The following is an 18,254-nucleotide window of genomic DNA, read 5'->3' as shown; positions in this document are numbered from 1 at the left end:
AACTCTATGGCATCTGGCGGCCATCGGTATATATATTTGTCATCATTTTCACGAGTTTTCATTCACAAACACCTGGGAAATAAATCATGTTTCCCATGCAATAACTCGAGGTGGTGAATGGGTTTGAGCTTTCAGGTGAAACGTGGATTGTCAAAGTAAAAGCCAATCAGGCTGATTGTTTGATGTGTGGAACCATCGCGGCTTTGGATTTGTGTTTCCGAGGACAACGATTGTAAGTATTCACTCTCAAAGACCCAATCAATGTTGATAATTACCGCGGCGACTCATGGTCAATTTGCAACTTATCTCTGTAATCGCAAAATCCACAACGAAAAGTCATAAACACTAAAAAGAAAAGAAATATGCTCAACACTTACTGAACTCGCAGGTATGACCGCAGCTCTGTACATTTTCAGACTGGAAGAAAAGCGTCAACAAGCTACGTTTGACGTCACATACAAGTTTGACGTGTTATCTCATGCTACTGTGACGATGCTTTGTGGCCCGGAGTTGGATTCTAAAAATTCGTCTCCCTGTGGGTTTTTGTGCATTTTGTTGCACAACCAAAATGATGACAAAAACGATGTTTGGTGGCTTGTTGTCAGACCAGCATTTTGTTGTTGGTCCTCGGGGAGCATATCGCCTTTTGTCTCATATTTATTAACCGCGGCCTTCGGCCTTGGTCGATAAAGATGAAACAAAAGACGATATGGTCCCCTTGGACCAACAAAAAAGCTGGTCTGTCAACAAGCCACCAAACATCTTATAATGTCTGATGTCAAGCAAGCATGCATGCTTTCTGTGCTACCATAAATGTCTGATGTCTTAAATGCTTGCATATTTTTGTTGTTGAATGTTTGTGTTGATAACGTTCTTAGTGGATGTGACAAATGACATTGAGACTTTTTTAAAAGTTATTATCTGAGGAGGTATACAAAGTACTGTTTGTGATTGTTACCCTTGACATAATGCAGACATTCAGGAAAGTCAGAACATTGCTAGCCTCCATGGGCAGATAGCAGCCTGTGATACAATTCTGGAGGTAGGTTTTGCTGTGGCATATTGTCTGCCTGTTCTCTTCTGTTTTCCTTGTTTCTCCCCACCCTTTGCCCCGTCTGTCTTTCTCCTATAAACACACAGTGACACACAAACTTATTGCAACAAGTATGAATCGTCAAATAAATTTTGTTTTTAAACAAAATTTTAATTCAACTTCAATGTTGTGTAACATACTTCGCAAAGATAACATTTAGACCGGCACTCAAGCATGCACTTAAATAATATTTCAAAATGACCTGATGTTGATTGGTTTCTAGAGCCATGAGTAGAGGGATTTGAACAGTATTTCTACTCGCACACGCACTTCTTTAGAGTTCTTTTTTTTTGTTTTCAGCGAATGGAGCTGATGTTGAACGGGTTCCAGGGGGATCTTAGCAGCATATCTACAGAAATCCAGTCTTTGCAGGACCAGTCCATAGCCATGAACATCAAACTGAAAAACAGACAGGTATCTGAAATTACCACACTTTACTGCCAACAAGGAATAATTACACTTGCAGCGACTTAGCACCTGTCATTTTTGTTAGACAAAATGTAATTCAGAACTGTAATGTAAGATGCATACAACCGGTAAGCTGCAGAAAAGTTAATATTGTGGACCCCCCCCTATTGAGACCTCAAAAATCTTAGAAAATCAGGTTTTAAAAAGGAGGGAGGTAAATTAAAAGAGGTTATGCACAGAAAATCCAAAAAAGTAAAGTCTTAAAAAGAGAAGTCTTACATCAGGGGTCTTGAAAAGGGGGTTCTGTTTTGGCAGATGTAATCTATGGTACCATGTAGTCCTCAATGTTTTTTTTTTATATCATAACAAATGATGTAAATCTCTATTCTGTACAAGTCGTGTTTATATGAACTTCTGTTTCAATTTCTTGTGAATCTTATTAACATGAATGCTTACCTTTTTCTCCCAGGCTATTCGAGGCGAGCTGAGTCAGTATGTGGACGAAATGGTCATTCCTGAAACCATGATAACGTGAGTGTTTACGTTTTTGCAGTGTTATTACTGTTAACTAATCTGAATATGAGCCAGTTCAGGTCTCGGTAGCATTGCTAGGTGTTAGCAGTGATTGTTATTTGTTGTCCATATAAGTTGGTTGCTGTTCAGATATTCATAGTCAAAGTACACGTCAGGGGCAAGCATTTAAGTCAGTAGGAAATACTAATTGGCTCACGTAAGTGTAGCCTATGTGATGCTAACTTTTGTCTGTCTGTGCGTGTGTATGTGTGTGATAAATACTTTAACATTTGACTGAACACCGAAATACTAATTTTACCTGGTTATTATCCAAGCAACAGCTTCAAAGTATTGAAGCAATGATCAACATTTCGTCGGCACGTATGTAGTTAAAGTGTGTATCCAAAGAAAACGGGTGGTGGGGGGTTTTGGGGGGGTAAAAACAGATGACTGGTTTGTGTGGTATGTAGACCAGGTCAGGAGTCAAGGTTAAGTCAGATCGCGTGAAGGATTGTGGTATAGATACAGTTCTCACCCAGCTGCAGTTTGCCGATTCGGGGAAGACAATTTCACATTGTTCGGTTTTGTAGCCCCAGAAAAATAGATAAAGAAGATACCAAAGGAGATTTCCTACAGGTTGATCTGCACAGCGTGTTTCCAGTGTGCGCGAGGAAGCGCTGTCGAAAGCGCAGTGTCGATCTGGCAGTCGTGTCCCCGTAAGTAGGCTACAGACAGACAGATCTAGATCTAGTGTCTCCCACTCTTGCACCGTGTCACCTATGCTTACTGTGTGTGTGTATGTGTGACGGAGTGAATGAGTTTGTGTTACTGTTTGTCGATTTCTTACGGGAGCCTTGAAGGCTTTGCCTCTTGTTTTCTTTAACAATTATAGAAACCCCCTATAGACTTTCATGGGGACCCAGTAGCTCAGTTGCTACAGCACTGGAACTGTGATGCTTGGATCACGGGTTCGAATTCGGACACAGGTCAACTTTGTGTGCAGACTCAGGGATGGTAGCCATGTCCCACCCCTGTGGCAGGTAAAAGACCGATGTTATTCTGCCCAAAGTGCAGGTGGCAAATTACACCCAAGCATTCACACTCACAGGCTAGCCACACTCTGTTGCTACTAGCTTTCCACTTGGAGGAAGTGACCAGAATTTCCCATGTGTCTTGACAATACAATAATGAAACTGAATTATTATCATTGATGTTCAGAAACTTTTTTCTGTGACTTTTGCAGACATATTCTGGAGACCCCAGTGACAGAGGATCAATTCAAAGAGCAGCTTCATGAACTGAATCACAAGATCAACTTTGTCAAGGAACAGGCCTTCAGGGATGCTCGCGCCTGTGGCGACGTCAAGGACATTTTGGATAAACTCAAAATCAAGGTGAGAGCTTGTTCCATAAGATAAAGGGGGAATGTACGTTCTGGCTCACCGATTCCGACAGACCCTAAATATTAACGCAAAATAGGCTTCTGGACTAAACTTTTACTAAAATGAAACATGCGACAAAATCAGAAAAATACTGCATAAATCCATACAAAAAAAATACAGTAAAGTAAGGTTGTTTTGAACCAATCCCGGGTCTGTCGGAATCAGTAACCCAGAACGTACATTCTCCCTTTCTCTTATACAACATTCTTAAGCTCAATACGCTCTCTCATTTACAAACTTTACTTCATATGTTCTTTCACTGTTAGAATTATATCTGATACATGCAATGTGACTGTCTAAACGAATAGTTAACTCTTTACAAGTGATTCTATTTTTACTTTTTCTTCCCGTCCTATTTGAATCCCCTTTTTTAAAAACTGCTTTTTCAGATCTTCTATATCGAGTGGCTTGTTATATTCAGCTCGTGTTTTTGTTTGAATACTTGCTTTCTTACTTTTGTAGTCATCAAAGTCTGTTTGTATCTGTTTGAATTCTTCGTCAGAAACTTTTGAATCTTCAAGTGCTTTACTGATAGACAGTTTTAGGCTAGACAATTTTGATGATGCAAGAGTGGAAATGGATTCGTGTTTTTCAAGCTTTTTCACAATTTTTTTCATTATAGCTGATGCTATAAATGATAAACCACCAACTGCTGCTGCCACACCACCTAGGATTAGAGAAACTGGAGTCCCTACTCCGGTAGCTAACAGAATTGTTCCCGTTACACCTGCAGCTGATGCAAGGATAGTAGAACCAGTGCTGGCATTAGAAAGGCTGTTGTAAGTTGTTGAGTACTTACGTCTAGCGCGAGAATATTTTTCTAATTCATCTTCTAGTTGTTTTTGTATATTACTAATGTGTGCCAGTCTGAATTGTTGACTTTCTGCTGCACTTTCATCAATATTAGGATAAAGCTTCACACTGCTAGTCATCTTTTTAATGCAAAATATAAAATATTTATCTTAATTCTCACTGGCCAGTGTTTCTGCTAAGCTTTGAAGCTGTTCATTGCTTAACACCTTATCTGTATAGTAGAAAGCAATCAAATCAAGATAAGTAAGATTAATACTTCTTATTTCTGTTAAATTATTTATATCTGCGTTAACAACAACATTTTGGTTTGACGTCTGTTTTTTTATTGTGTTAGAATCCTTTTGAACAGCAATAAATACTCTGACTTCTTCAACATTTAATGGTCTCCAGTTGAGATTTATTCCTCTCATTAGAACAGTGTTTGTGGTTTCTTCCCTTTTCCTGACAACTATATCAAATATCATAGTTGCATTCTGCCCTATTGGAAGCTTGGGTATAAAATCGACAATGGTGTCAGCGTCCTTTTCAACACTTTGTTTTCTGTGAATGAGATAGTTGTTCTTATGGAAAGGTTTAACTGCAACTTCTCCCCTGCTGTTAAACGCAGGAACAAGGCTAACAATTAGTGGTTTAGCATTGATTGACTTACGGAATGTGTCGTCTTTTCCAACAAGAGTGTATGGACTCACAAATTCAAACTTCATTTCCCAGTCAATCTTTTTCATAACAGGACTAAGTACCCATTTTTTATTCTGATGTTTCCACATGTAGAATGTGTCATCGACAATTGGATCAGGTACATTAACATCACGGATTTGACCTAGTTTGAGAAATCTTGGTTTCTTTTCATCGTCGATTTCCTTTCTCTTGTAATAACCGGTGTCTGTAAACTCGAATGCATACACTGCACCAACTTCAGCATTGCTCTCAAAGTCGATAGCGTCTGCTAAATCTTTCAACTCTATAGTTGAACATGCAACAGGATAAGCTATTGTAGGTCCACTCGACATTTTAATACTCAATATTTTATGGAACTATTTCCAATGTAATGTTAAACAAACAATCAACTGGTTGTCCACTTTGATTTTTCAGATCAATGTGTAGGAATTCATGACACCCTTCCTCCAAGTCCTTGAACTGCAGTGTCTTAAATGTTGGCACGTGCATTTTACAAAAAGAGGCATCACTCGGTGGAAGAATCCTAAGCAGATCAGAACGCTGATCATTAAACAGATTATAGGATGTGTTAAGCTCTCTCATGTGAACAAACAGTACACTGTTAACATCCATGTCAATGGGACGTGTTCCCTTGTATATATTTGTAATTCCAAGCATATCAAGGAGTTTGGTTGGAAACTCAACGTTTACTTCTCTAGTTTTGGGCATAGTAAGAGTAGCAATGAGACTTGCATGATTTAAACTCGCTGTAATACCTACTGGAGCAAACAATTCTTTCTCTAAAGTGCAGAAGTCATAGTAACCATCTTCTACAGAATGTGTTTTACCATTAATTCTAACCCAGTTGTTATTCTTTTTTTTACTGATATTATACCAAGTAACCTTGTACATAATTTCATGCAGTGCAACTTTCATTCCTCCATTTTGATTGTTGATAGGGTTTGCAAGTTTAACTGGCACACTAGTCTTCACATTTGTTAGTGTGATAAACATTTTTTATTCAACAACAAAAATGAGTCAGTATAAATTCAACAAAGACGTTAAATACAAAACTGGACCATATTACAATCCAAAGACTATTTCTTTCCATGAGTTGGACTTTGCTGTAACAGAAACAGAATCCATTCGCGTTAAAGTGCCTGACCCATTCCATTCTTACCTAAATCCCCCAATCAAAAATGATAGTGTTCCAAAGATGTGGAACTCTCACCCAATTCAGTTCTATCAGAATCAGTTAAACTTTGCAATATTCTGTGCAACCACAGGATGTGGAGTGTCCTATGCAGACCACATGAATAATTCAAACTTACTGACAAAGTGTGTGTACACATTTCACGTTTACTATCAGTGCAGGAGAATCTTGTCTGAACTTCAGGCACCAATGCCGCATGAAAAGAGCTGGAACCCATTCAACAATAGGATAAACATGAAAGTGTATGAGCGTCTCTGCAATGAATTCAATATAAATTTTAAGACCGACTTTAGGCAAAAGCAAGACAAAAACCATGGCATGGGAACACTATATTTATGGGGTGTCCACAGGAGGTATAATTTTGATTACTGGCCAGGTCATACATCTTTTTCTTCAAATGTGCAGGTACAGTTAGGATCAATAGAACAACAGCACCACAATGCATGGACTACTTTTATATTAGACACCGGCAAAGGTTTCACTGGATCAGGTGTTGAAAGGATCAATGAATCTATCCGAACATATGCGTGGTGCTTGCTAGGCTCGCAGGCACAGACACGATCAAACATAATAAGAACAAGCACAGGGTTTGGTGCACAGAAACAGTTGTTATCAAATTTAGAAGATGTCATAAACTCTGCAGTTGATCTGCCTTCCAGCATCAAAAGGTATCAAGACTCTCTCCGTTATGCAAGATCAAAAGTTGACTTTGCTGTTGGTAACGGCCTTTACATGTTACCTTCTGATCTCCAGCTGCAGATTGGAACAATAACAAATTATAACAATGAAATCATTATTGCTAGCGACACCCAGCCGCTTGGAAAGGGTGAAGAACTGAATTCAGAAATCAGAACGATGTTACAGCCATATCACAATGAACAGAAACAAAGCGTGACAAGTGAAGATCGGGCTGCAGGTGAAGATCATTCTGTCACTAGTGATGATCAAGCTGTTAGTATTAGTGATGATCATGAATCGCAGAAGACTGCTCTAGTAATTGGTGGAGTGGGTGTAGGCTTACTTTTGCTTTATTCTCGTTAGCAGAACACCTGCAATTAAAACTATTAGAGTCCAGAGATGTTCAGCCATGAAACCAACAACTTTACCTGCAAAAGATAACAGCCAGCTAACAATTGAACCAATGATTCCTGGAAGTGCATCCAAAGCTTTTGCTGCTAGTTTCTTTAATAGTTCTGCAATGTGTTTGAGTTGTTTCTTTACCCATCCCGGATCAGATGGAGATGAAGGTGAAGGTGGAGGTGGAGGTGTGACAGTGCCACCTGTGAATGTTAACACTAATGTGCTTATTGCAAATCCTAACGCAGTTAGTATACTAGCTATTGTGATTCCCTGCTCTCTGAAAAGCGTTCTAATTCTTTCAGCAAGAGTTGTGTCTTCGTAAAGGATTCTTTGAATTGTATTTTTTATTCTGCTGACCTGTGTTCTCAGTTGTTCTCTATTGTTACTTAGAACTTCTAACCTTATGGCTTTCTCCTCCTGCAAATCTTTTAAACGCTTAGAAATTCTGTTTTTTACTTCTTGTTCTAGGTTCAAATCATCAGCATCAGCAAGTTTTTGTTTCTCTTTGTTTATATCTTCATCCAGCTGACCTAGTTTTGACAGATTATTTGCTATTTCACCTCTGATGGTTTGTAGTGATTGATTAAGGGCTTCTATTTCTCTCATAGGTAATAGTTCATGTGGAGTCTTCAGTGAAGTTTCCTCAGAAAAAGAAGTCTCTATCTCTTGTATAAGTTGATCAGCCTCATCTGCAAGTTTATTAAGATCTTGCAATGGAACAGATTCTATTTGAGTAGCAGTTGGTAGTCCTAGTTCTGCTTGTTGAAGTAAGGAAACAACATGGGAAGATGATGACCGTGTGCTAGGCACAATATCTAATTGCCTAAGTCGATTAGCAGTAAGTTTTTGTTTTAGTGAAACTTTTGATAGAAACTTAGCAGGATTAGATTTATATGTAAGTTGGACTTTTTCTCCTTTATCGCTAGTTGTATATAAATGATTTGCTTCCATTTTGAACTGGTTTGGATCTAAAACATCAGGTTCTTCTCCTAAACTTTTGTAGAAATCTCTAACTTTACCTTCCAGAAGTTCATGTCGTGCCACCTCATAATGCAGTGAATGATGGTAGGGAACCAAAGGGATTGCTTCGCTCATGTCGTCCGCTGGCTCAAATAAATCTTCAAATCCACCTTCTGCCATTTGTAACTTATTTTTTATTTTGAAAATAAAAAAAGATGGCACAATCGTTCGGTTCTGTTCTTGATCCTTACAGAAGGCTGAAAGAGCCTCTCGGGGTAAAAGGAATAAGGCAAACAGTTATAGTTACAAATAATCCTTCTACTATTGATCAGAATGAAATACTTACTGTTAGGTTTCCTAATCTAGGTAAGAACGATGTTATTGTACCAGGCACTGTAAGACTATCATTCAAATTAGAATTAGAATCTGGCTCAGATGCAAATAGGACTTTGGCTTATAATGTAGGAAGAGCAATTGTGAGGAAGATTACTGTCAAACTGGAAGGGCGGGAAGTGATGTCATTGAATAATGCAGATGTTTTTTTAGTTTATGCAGATAATTGGTTGACTGACAATGAAAAGAAAAACAGAGTGTTTCAAGGGATTCAGTCAGACAATGGGATAAAAGTTAGAATAGGAGCCGGAGATAAAGCTGACAACAAAAAAGATAACGCTGTCAATGTTGCTTTTGGAAACAAATTTTGTATTCCACTTGACTTTGAACTCATAAATTCACATCCTCCCTTCTATCAAGGAGCATTGCGTGACAGGCTGTCATACGACCTGACTTTCAATAGTTATGATCGTGTTATGCTTTCACAAGACCCGGAAGCAAAGTATAAGGTGTCTGGAATTTCTTTAGAGTTTGATGTTGTAAACCATCCTGAACTGGCTAGACTTATAGAAAATCAGTACAGTTCTAAGCTGCCTATCTATTATGAAAGAGTGTTGAATCACAGTACACTTTCAAAAAGCCAGGCTGATCCAATCTGGAACATTAACTTGAATACACCAGCTAGGTCAATGAAGGGAATACTTATGTTGTTTGAGGAACCAAAAGATTCATATGAAAGGCAAATAGAAAAGTTTTACAATCCACTAATCAATAGAGTATATTGCACAATTGAAGGGCAGCCAAACCAAATATTTGCATCTGGCATGCTGCCATACCAACACTATGATGAAGCAAGAAAGTACTTTACTGGAGGAAGATTGAAAGACCCAACATCTGATCTTGTGGCTAAAGATCTACATTTACACGGTGTTGGCGTAGAAGATTTCTTGACAAATAAATATGCGTTATGGCTGGATCTCAGAACAACTGACGACAACAAACTGCATGGAAGTGGAAGGCGAATTGAAAACGGATCAGAAGGAATCACAATACAAATTGAAAAGGAAGTAGGGAGTAGTAGTAAATCAGTTAAGATCTACGTGTTTGTTGTGTCAGATGCGCAGTTAAACATCTCTGAAAGCAGATTACAGGATATTGTTTATTGAACGTGTTAAAATGAAGTATCTAGATTTTCTTCCAAAAGATCCACACTGTTCTTTGATTTGTGGGGCAACAGGTTGCGGCAAAACAAGATATGTTTTGGATTTATTACAGACTGTTTACATAAATCACTTTGAACACATAGTCATATTCTGTCCAACCATAAAGCATAACAGAACATACAAGGAGAGAAAATTCATATGGTCTGATCAAAATATATTTATTGTAAATCCTTCTGATCGTCTAAATGTTTGCTTGGAGCATTATTTCGATCTTTTTCAGAACACACCAACACTGTTTATTATTGATGACTGTGCAGCAGAACGTGACATTGTTAGAAAGAAAAGTGCACTAGCAAAGCTTGCATTCAGTGGACGACATGCATTAATATCAGTTTGGATATTAACACAAAAATACAATGCAGTTCTGAAAGACTTTAGAGAGCAACTCAAAACAATAACATTGTTCTATTCAAAGGACCGTGACAGTTTTGAAGAGTGCCTTCGAGAAAATGATGTCATTGAAAACAAACAGGAGAGAGAAAGAATAAAGAATAATCTGAAATCTTCTAAGCACTCGAAACTGGTTTTAAAAACTGATCAACCAGTTCAGTATGTATGTTTGTAGAAATCCTTGCTAAGTTCTTACCAAGTTCTTACTCAAGTTCTTGACAAGTTCTTACTCAAGTTCTTGTCAAGTTCTTACTCAAGTTCTTACCCAAGTTCTTACTAAGTTCTTGTCAAGTTCTTACTCAAGTTCTTGTTAAGTTCCTACCTAAGTTCTTGTTAAGTTCCTACCTAAGTTCTTACTCAAGTTTAATTTCTAGATTTTAATTTTATTCTGCATCAAAATAAAATGAACTGTGATGAATTGCTGATGCAGACTGCTACAGATATTGAAATCTGTGACAGTAGGACTATACCTGATAAAAAAGAAAGATTGTATTCACTTGCTGTTTGTGGAAAAACAAAACACTACCTTGGGCAGCAGTTAACTGTGGAAGAAGTACAACATCTTTCCTCAGAAGATATAGAAAAGTATCATGGACGGTATGAATCAGTGCTTGGTTCTAAGATGGTTAGAAGTATTGGACAGACTGTTATAGGTTTGTACACAAAGATTTTTGGACATTTTACACCTCTCGACTCGGAGGAAGACTTAACACATGATCTAACTCATGACCCTGTTGTTTCCAAGTCCCTCGAATCTCTTGCCTGTGGCCTGTATTATCGATTTGGTGCTTTATTAGTACCATTTGTTGCTGGATTAATTACTTTCAAACACATTAATTTTCAGAATAAAAAAGATGACGGATCAGTTGAAGCAGACAGTGGAGCAGACGAAAATACCAGAAGTGAACACAGTGACAAAGAAACCTGGTAGAGTAGAAGCAGGAAAAAAACTAGCCGAATGGAACAGACAAAAAAAGTTAAATCAAAAGGCAAAGCAGAACATTATGTCTGAAGTTGAACAGACACCAAACATTCCTGAAGTGACTAAGGTCACACAAACTGATCAAGAATTAAAATCTTCATTTCTATCATACAGAAAAGTAGCTGTAGCAGCTGTTGTTGGAGGAGGTGGATACTTGCTTTACAAACTTTGGCAAGGCAAATATAAAGTGTCAGAAAAACCAAAATCAGAAACACCAAAATCAGAAACACCAAAACCAACAAACAAAGCAGTACAAACAATAAAAAAGCCCACAGTAGTACCTGCAGTGGATTCATTTCATATGGAATAATTTTAATATTTTAATTTTGATAACATAAAAATGAGTTCTGAAAAGACAATAGTTAATCTAGTTTATCACGCTGCAGTGATTGGAGGCTTGAGTGTAGGTTACACAATGCTGGGTAAAAGTCTCCTCAGAATGAAACCAGCCGACTTGGGAAAGTTAGACTTCGAAGACGGTGCTAAACTAATTGGTGTTGTGACAGCTTCCTTTGCAACAAAAGACTTCCTGGTGAAGCAAGGAATTATTCCAGAAAATATAAACATGTAAGACAATAAAATGGCTAGCTTGGTTATGATGGTGGGAGGTGCGATTGTAAATGCGCTTGCATTTTCTGGCAGCAACTATTTGTTTTCTAAACTGCAAAATGGTGAAGAGAGGGAAAGGCACAACAAAGCCATGGAACAACTGGCGAAAGCACAGGATGAATACGAGAAGAAACGAATTGCGCAGTTAGACTTTATGAATGATAAACTCAGGCAGCAAGGACATGCAAACAAAACCTTTGCCAATGTTGATGCAGCCATTCAAGAATACTATCTTGTAACTGGAAAGAAAATGAAGACAAGTGCTCCTCCAAAACTGGGTGACTTTTATCAGCCTTCAGAAGAGCAGAAGGTGGGCGAGATTGTTTTCATTGTTATTGGTATGGCTGTTGTTTACTTTATTGCGCGTGCTGTCAAATCTTAATATTCTGTCATTTAAAAAACCATGAGTGATGCTTTGTTATCTAAAATATATTATTCCCCAAAAGGATACTGGAAAGGAAGAACTGCTATTGACAAGCTCAGTGACGCAGCAGGTGTTTCTCAAGATACAGCAAAGAAATGGTTGTCAAAGCAGGCAGTTTGGCAGATCTATTTACCTGCACCAAGAAAAATTACACGACCACACTTTGTTAACATTAAACCGAATGACACTCATCAAATAGACCTGCTGTATTTACCGCATGACACAGTCAGAAGGAAGAAATATAAGTATGCACTGACTGTAGTTGATGTTGCAACAAGATACAAAGATGCTGAACCGTTGACAGAGAAAAGTGCTATAGCTACAGCTGTTGCCCTGCAAGAAATTTACAGACGTGGACCACTAAAGTATCCCAGAATGATTCAGTGCGATGATGGTAAGGAGTTTAAAGGAGCTGTCAACCAGCTTCTGTTAAAACATCATGTTACAGTGAAGAGAGGTATTCCAGGAAACCACAGGTCACAGGCTATTGTTGAGAGCTTTAACAAACAGTTGGCAGAAAAACTGTTTTCATATCAGTACCATCAGGAATTTTTGGACACAGAAAGTAAATTGCGTAACACTGAATGGGTCAAAAGATTACCATCAGTACTTAGAGCAATGAATCTGGAGGTATTTAAAGCTACAGGGTTAAGACCAGTTGATGCAATCAAACAGAAAACAATACCTGTTGCTCCAAAGTCAACAACACCAGTGGCATTACTACCTTTCAATCAGAAAGTCAGATATTTATATGCACCCGGTGAAGCTGAGGGTGACAGCAGGAAGCGTGCAACGGATCCAATCTGGAGTATTGACATTCATGAAATCAAGAGAGTAGTAGAGACAAATCCACCTATATATTACTTGAGAGAACCAGCACCGCAAAGAGCCTTTGTAAAAGAGGAATTACAATTAGTTCCACGTGGTACAAATGTTAAATGATTTTTTATTTCAGATTTTATAGTGTTAACAAAAATGGAAGCTCTGAGAAAGAATTCTAAGCAACTTCATTTTTTTAATTTATATTTTTATTTTGAGTTATAAAATCAAACTCACAGCGATGGAAGACTCTGTATTAGAATCTTTATCGACAGTATTTGACACCGTTGAATTACAAGTAACGGATCCTCAAAATGTGCAGTCCAGTGTGCAAGACGCCATTGAACAAATTCCAAACAATTTGTTGATTGAACCTCCAGTAAAAGTGCAGATAGTCAGTTTAATAAAATACAAAACAGTCAGTGATGAGGTGCTAGAAGTTCATGTTTCAACCAGACAACTAGCACTTAATTCTATGGCAGAATTGAATGGAAACTGGGCAGATGAAATGATGAAACGGTTTGAGCAAGCTGCAGAGGATGCAAAGATGAAAGGATCCGGATGGTCAGAAGGTGAAATTCTAAAAATAGAATTGAAGCTAAGTAAATTTGCCCCCATCAGAGGTAGAAGTTACATACCTTTACCTCCTGCTCTTGTCAAAAAACGTGCTGTGCTGAACATAAAGAATGATGATGACAAATGTTTTATGTGGTGTGTTCTGGCAAGACTGTACAGTGTAAAGAAAAATGCAGAAAGAGTGTCTAACTATCATGCATACAGAAATAAACTAAACTTTACTGGTATTGAATTTCCTGTCAGCATTACAAGCATTGACAAATTTGAACAGCAAAACAAACCCATCACCGTAAATGTTTACACGTGGGATGAAGAAGATGAACTGAAACCAGTCAGAATATCAAAGAACTCACCAACGATTGGTGATTGTGATACTAACCATGTTGACATGTTACTAATGACTGATGGTGTAAAATATCATTACACTTTGATTCGTACAATGAGTAGACTGATGGCGAGCACAAGCAATCACAATAGTAAACAAGACTTTTGTAGGCGATGTCTCTTGCGTATTCCATCAATTCATGCAGCACTTATACACAAGCAACATTGTAAGAGCGTTGATGATGCGGTTGTGAAGTTAACAACACCACCGCCAGACAGCAAAGTGTATTTTAAGAATGTATGCAAACTACAGAAAAATCCTTATGTTGTTTATGCTGACTTTGAATCTATCATTGTGCCATATGAAGGACCTTTACCAAAAGACCTACCTAAAACAGTAACTCTAAGTAATCATCAAGTCTGTTCATATGCATTTATTGTTGTTAGTTCAGATGGTAAACATTCTAAACCGCAATTGTACAGAGGACCTAATGCAGCAAAGAACTTCTTACAGCAAATGAACCAAGTGCGAAATGACTGCTCCAAACAACTGAATCTTTCAGACATTGTTATGAAACCTGAAGACCAAGAACAGTTTAACTCTACCACACAGTGTTGGATATGCGAACAAAGTCTAACACCAAACACAGACAATCCAATAGTAAGAGATCATGATCATGTAAGTGGGCAGTTCCGAGGAGCAGCACACAGCAAATGTAATCTACAATTAAAGTTTGATCCTAAGACTTGGAAGCTTCCAATCTTCTTCCATAACTTGCGCGGTTATGATTCACATCTGATCATGCAGGCAGTAACTGATGAATACAAAGCAAGATGCATTGCGCAGTCTTCAGAAAAGTACATGGCCTTTACTCTGAATAGTTTATACTTCTACGATTCTGCTCAACATCTGATGGGAACACTTGAGTCTTTATCTTCATCACTAACTGCTTTCCCAATCACATGTAAGTACTTTGACAGTGACTTAGTTAGAAAGGGAGTCTATCCATATGAATACATGGATTCGTGGGAGAGGTTTGATGAAGATGAGTTACCACCAAAGGATGCTTACTTCTCACGGCTGAAGGGTAAAGGTATAAGTGACGAAGACTATGAACACGCTAAGACTGCATGGAATAAATTAGGATGTAATACAATGGGTGATTATCATGATCAATATTTGTTGGCTGATGTTTGTTTACTTGCAGATATATTTGAGAATTACAGAAGAACATGTATGAAGCACTACAATCTAGATCCTTCACATTACATATCTGCACCAGGCATGAGCTGGGATGCATTTCTTAGATTTACAGGAGTAAAGATTGACTTGCTATCAGATCTACCTACACTTCAGATGATTGAAAATGGACTACGTGGAGGAATCAGTATGGCTTCACACAATTACTGCAAAGCCAACAACAAATACTTGGACGACTTTGATCCTATGAAACCTTCTAATTACATCATGTATCTAGATGCAAACAATTTGTATGGTTGGGCAATGTGTCAGACGCTTCCACTTCGGAACTTTAAGATCTATTCAGGACCATTTTCACAATGTGTTGTGCTGACAATATTAAAAGCAGGCCCAGACAGTCGAAAGGGATGGATACTAGAAGTTGACTTAGACTATCCACTATCACTTCATGATCTACATAATGATTATCCTTTAGCGGCTGAGAGGTTAAAAGTAAACCCAAGAGAACCTCCAAAGCTGGTGCCCAATCTGTTTCACAAAAAGAAGTATGTGTGTCACTACAGACTGTTACAGTTTTACATTAGACATGGATTAATTTTGAAGGCTGTTCATCGTATAATTTTATTTGATCAAGAACAGTTTATGAAACCTTACATCATGAAAAACACAGAACTGAGAACCAAAGCCGCTGATGCATCAGAGAAAGACTTTTTTAAACTGATGAACAACAGTTGCTTTGGTAAGACAATGGAAAACCCACACAAGAGAAAGGATGTTAGACTTGTTACAAGAGAAAATGAGGCCATCAAGCTGACATCCAAACCACAGTATCAAGACTTTAAATACTTTCATGAACAGCTGTATGGTATCTTAATGAAAAAACTTGTAGTCAAGCTTGACAAACCAGTATTCATAGGCTTTACTGTGCTAGAGTTGTCAAAACTGTTGATGCTTGAGTTTTTGTATGATTATTTGAAACCAAGATATCCCAAATCGAGAGTACTTTACACAGACACAGATTCATTCTTACTTGACATTCCAGCGGATGACATTTACAAAGATCTAGAAGCTGAAAGTCCTGCAGTAAAAGGAAAAGATTCTTTTTATGACACTTGCGACTACCCTAAAGAATCACCATTGCACTCAAATGTTAACAAGAAGGTTATTGGAAAGATGAAAGATGAAATGAATGGGAAGATAATTAAGGAGTATGTTGGATTGCGTGCAAAGATGTACAGTGTTGCAAGTGAGAAAGGGGTGGTTAAAAAAGCAAAGGGTGTAAGCAAACAGGTTGTAAAGTCGAGCATATCGCATGATAACTACAAGGAAGCACTGTTTCAGAAGCGAGTGTTTCACCATGACAACCCTAAGATCAGTTCCGCGCTTCATCAGATCAACACAACTATTGTAAACAAGAAATCTTTAGATGCTAATGACACAAAGCGCGTTTATTCATCACCAGAATATTCTTATGCAATTGGCCACTGGAGAACAAACGCGACTCCAAATAGTCTGAGTGTGTAATAAGAATTTTTATCAATCGGGAAAACCCGCTATGACGGGGAAGTGTTTGTGAAAGGGGAGTAGGCTTTGTTGAGTTTCAAAGCAGCCACCAAGTACACTTTTCAAAGCTTGATTCAATAAACAAGTTTTAATATTCATGAACCACGTGATACACCAGAACCAATCGTGGTGGAACAATATTACACAAGTCATTTGCATAAAGTGCACTCGGTGGCCGCCTGAAAAGGCAGCCTAAATATATTGAAGCGTAGTGAAGCGAAGCGTTGGAACAGAGTGACCCAAGCCGCCGGTTTACCAGCAAGACCTACCGTTCACGCGTGAACGGTACTATTTTTAGAATCCTAGAATTCTTGAGAATTTCGGAGCTGGCTTGTTTCTGGTACACATACAGGCAAAATTGGTCATCACTGAGTTTGTGTAACACAGGAAGTTGTGAAATACGTCACGGCAAAATTGTTACCAAAAACATCATAGATCGTATTGTGCAGGGTCAACTACAACAAACTCAAACCGAGCCATTCATTCCTTCTTGTATTTGAGCGACTTATATACCGACATTTTTATGTCTTATTTTCAGCACAGGTGTAGGAAAAATCATAAAACAAAATGTTATTTATTTTCTAATTTAACATTTTTGTTACAAATATGACCATGGTCTTTTAAACATACAGTGACATTAAACATTGTTATGTTAAGAAAAAGAAAAAAGAAAGAAAGCTTTTGCGCACAAATCAGAAATACAGGCCAAACCGTGAGTTTCTGTGGCAAAGCGCGACAGAGGAAATTGCACTGGTTTTATTTTTAGATCAGTGGGAAATTTTCAGGAACAGACGCTTGCATTTGGATGTGTCCAATGATAGTAGGTTTGGTTGTGATCAATCAGAATAATGTAGGCAGGGATGTCGTTAGGCGTCGGACATCGGACATATAACGATGAAAATCCCCAAATGTCCGATTCACATTGCCGCATGTCGGTCAGATGTCCTATCGTTTTAGCCTGAGCGTGGTCATTGTCCGACTCGATATATCAATCAATCAATGAGTCTTATATCGCGCATATTCCGTGGGTACAGTGTACTCCATTCCTTCGGACAGCGCGATATTCGTTAATTTTCATTTCAAGATACAAATCTTCTAAAAGACCGAACGCTCTCGTGTTCAGCTGACACTGAAGTTGCCAGTACCGTATGATCTTTTCTTTTGTTGGGAATTCCCGAACCGTCTGGTGCAGCCACAGATATGCAGCGCTGATCTAAACTGAATAGTGCATGCTACAGGAGTACGGGAGACAACTCCAACTGACTAAATTTGTCGTCTGCTTTTGTTTTCGATACGAGACGATTATTTAGCTTGAACACCTGCAACGGCTCGTAATTTCCGTGGTTGTATAAGAGAAAGGGAGAATGTACGTTCTGGGTTACTGATTCCGACAGACCCGGCATTGGTTCAAAACAACCTTACTTTACTGTATTTTTTTTGTATGGATTTATGCAGTATTTTTCTGATTTTGTCGCATGTTTCATTTTAGTAAAAGTTTAGTCCAGAAGCCTATTTTGCGTTAATATTTAGGGTCTGTCGGAATCGGTGAGCCAGAACGTACATTCTCCCTTTCTTAGAAACTGACAGGGCTGGATTGTCATTCTTGTCAGGAATGGCCAAATTTCAAACAT

General features: G+C 38.2%; 2 protein-coding genes across 2 annotated transcripts in view; one reads left to right on the top strand and one right to left on the bottom strand.

Moving 5' to 3' along the window:
- LOC138948777 (uncharacterized) overlaps positions 1–18,254 on the bottom strand; it is a 408,503-nt gene that overhangs the window by 263,886 nt on the left and 126,363 nt on the right. The gene's annotated exons all lie outside the window — the stretch shown is intronic.
- LOC138948768 (vacuolar protein sorting-associated protein 52 homolog) overlaps positions 1–18,254 on the top strand; it is a 40,759-nt gene that overhangs the window by 4,816 nt on the left and 17,689 nt on the right. The window contains exons 5-8 of the mRNA XM_070320377.1: positions 975–1,042; positions 1,394–1,507; positions 1,971–2,032; positions 3,258–3,408. Of these exons, the coding sequence (XP_070176478.1) occupies positions 975–1,042; positions 1,394–1,507; positions 1,971–2,032; positions 3,258–3,408 (395 nt within the window). The remainder of the gene's footprint in view (positions 1–974; positions 1,043–1,393; positions 1,508–1,970; positions 2,033–3,257; positions 3,409–18,254) is intronic.

The sequence above is a fragment of the Littorina saxatilis genome, linkage group LG15 (assembly GCF_037325665.1).
Source record: "Littorina saxatilis isolate snail1 linkage group LG15, US_GU_Lsax_2.0, whole genome shotgun sequence".
Lineage (NCBI taxonomy): Eukaryota > Metazoa > Mollusca > Gastropoda > Littorinimorpha > Littorinidae > Littorina > Littorina saxatilis.
The sequence above is the reverse complement of the archived record's forward strand: the minus strand, read 5'-3'. Positions and strand labels throughout refer to the sequence as shown.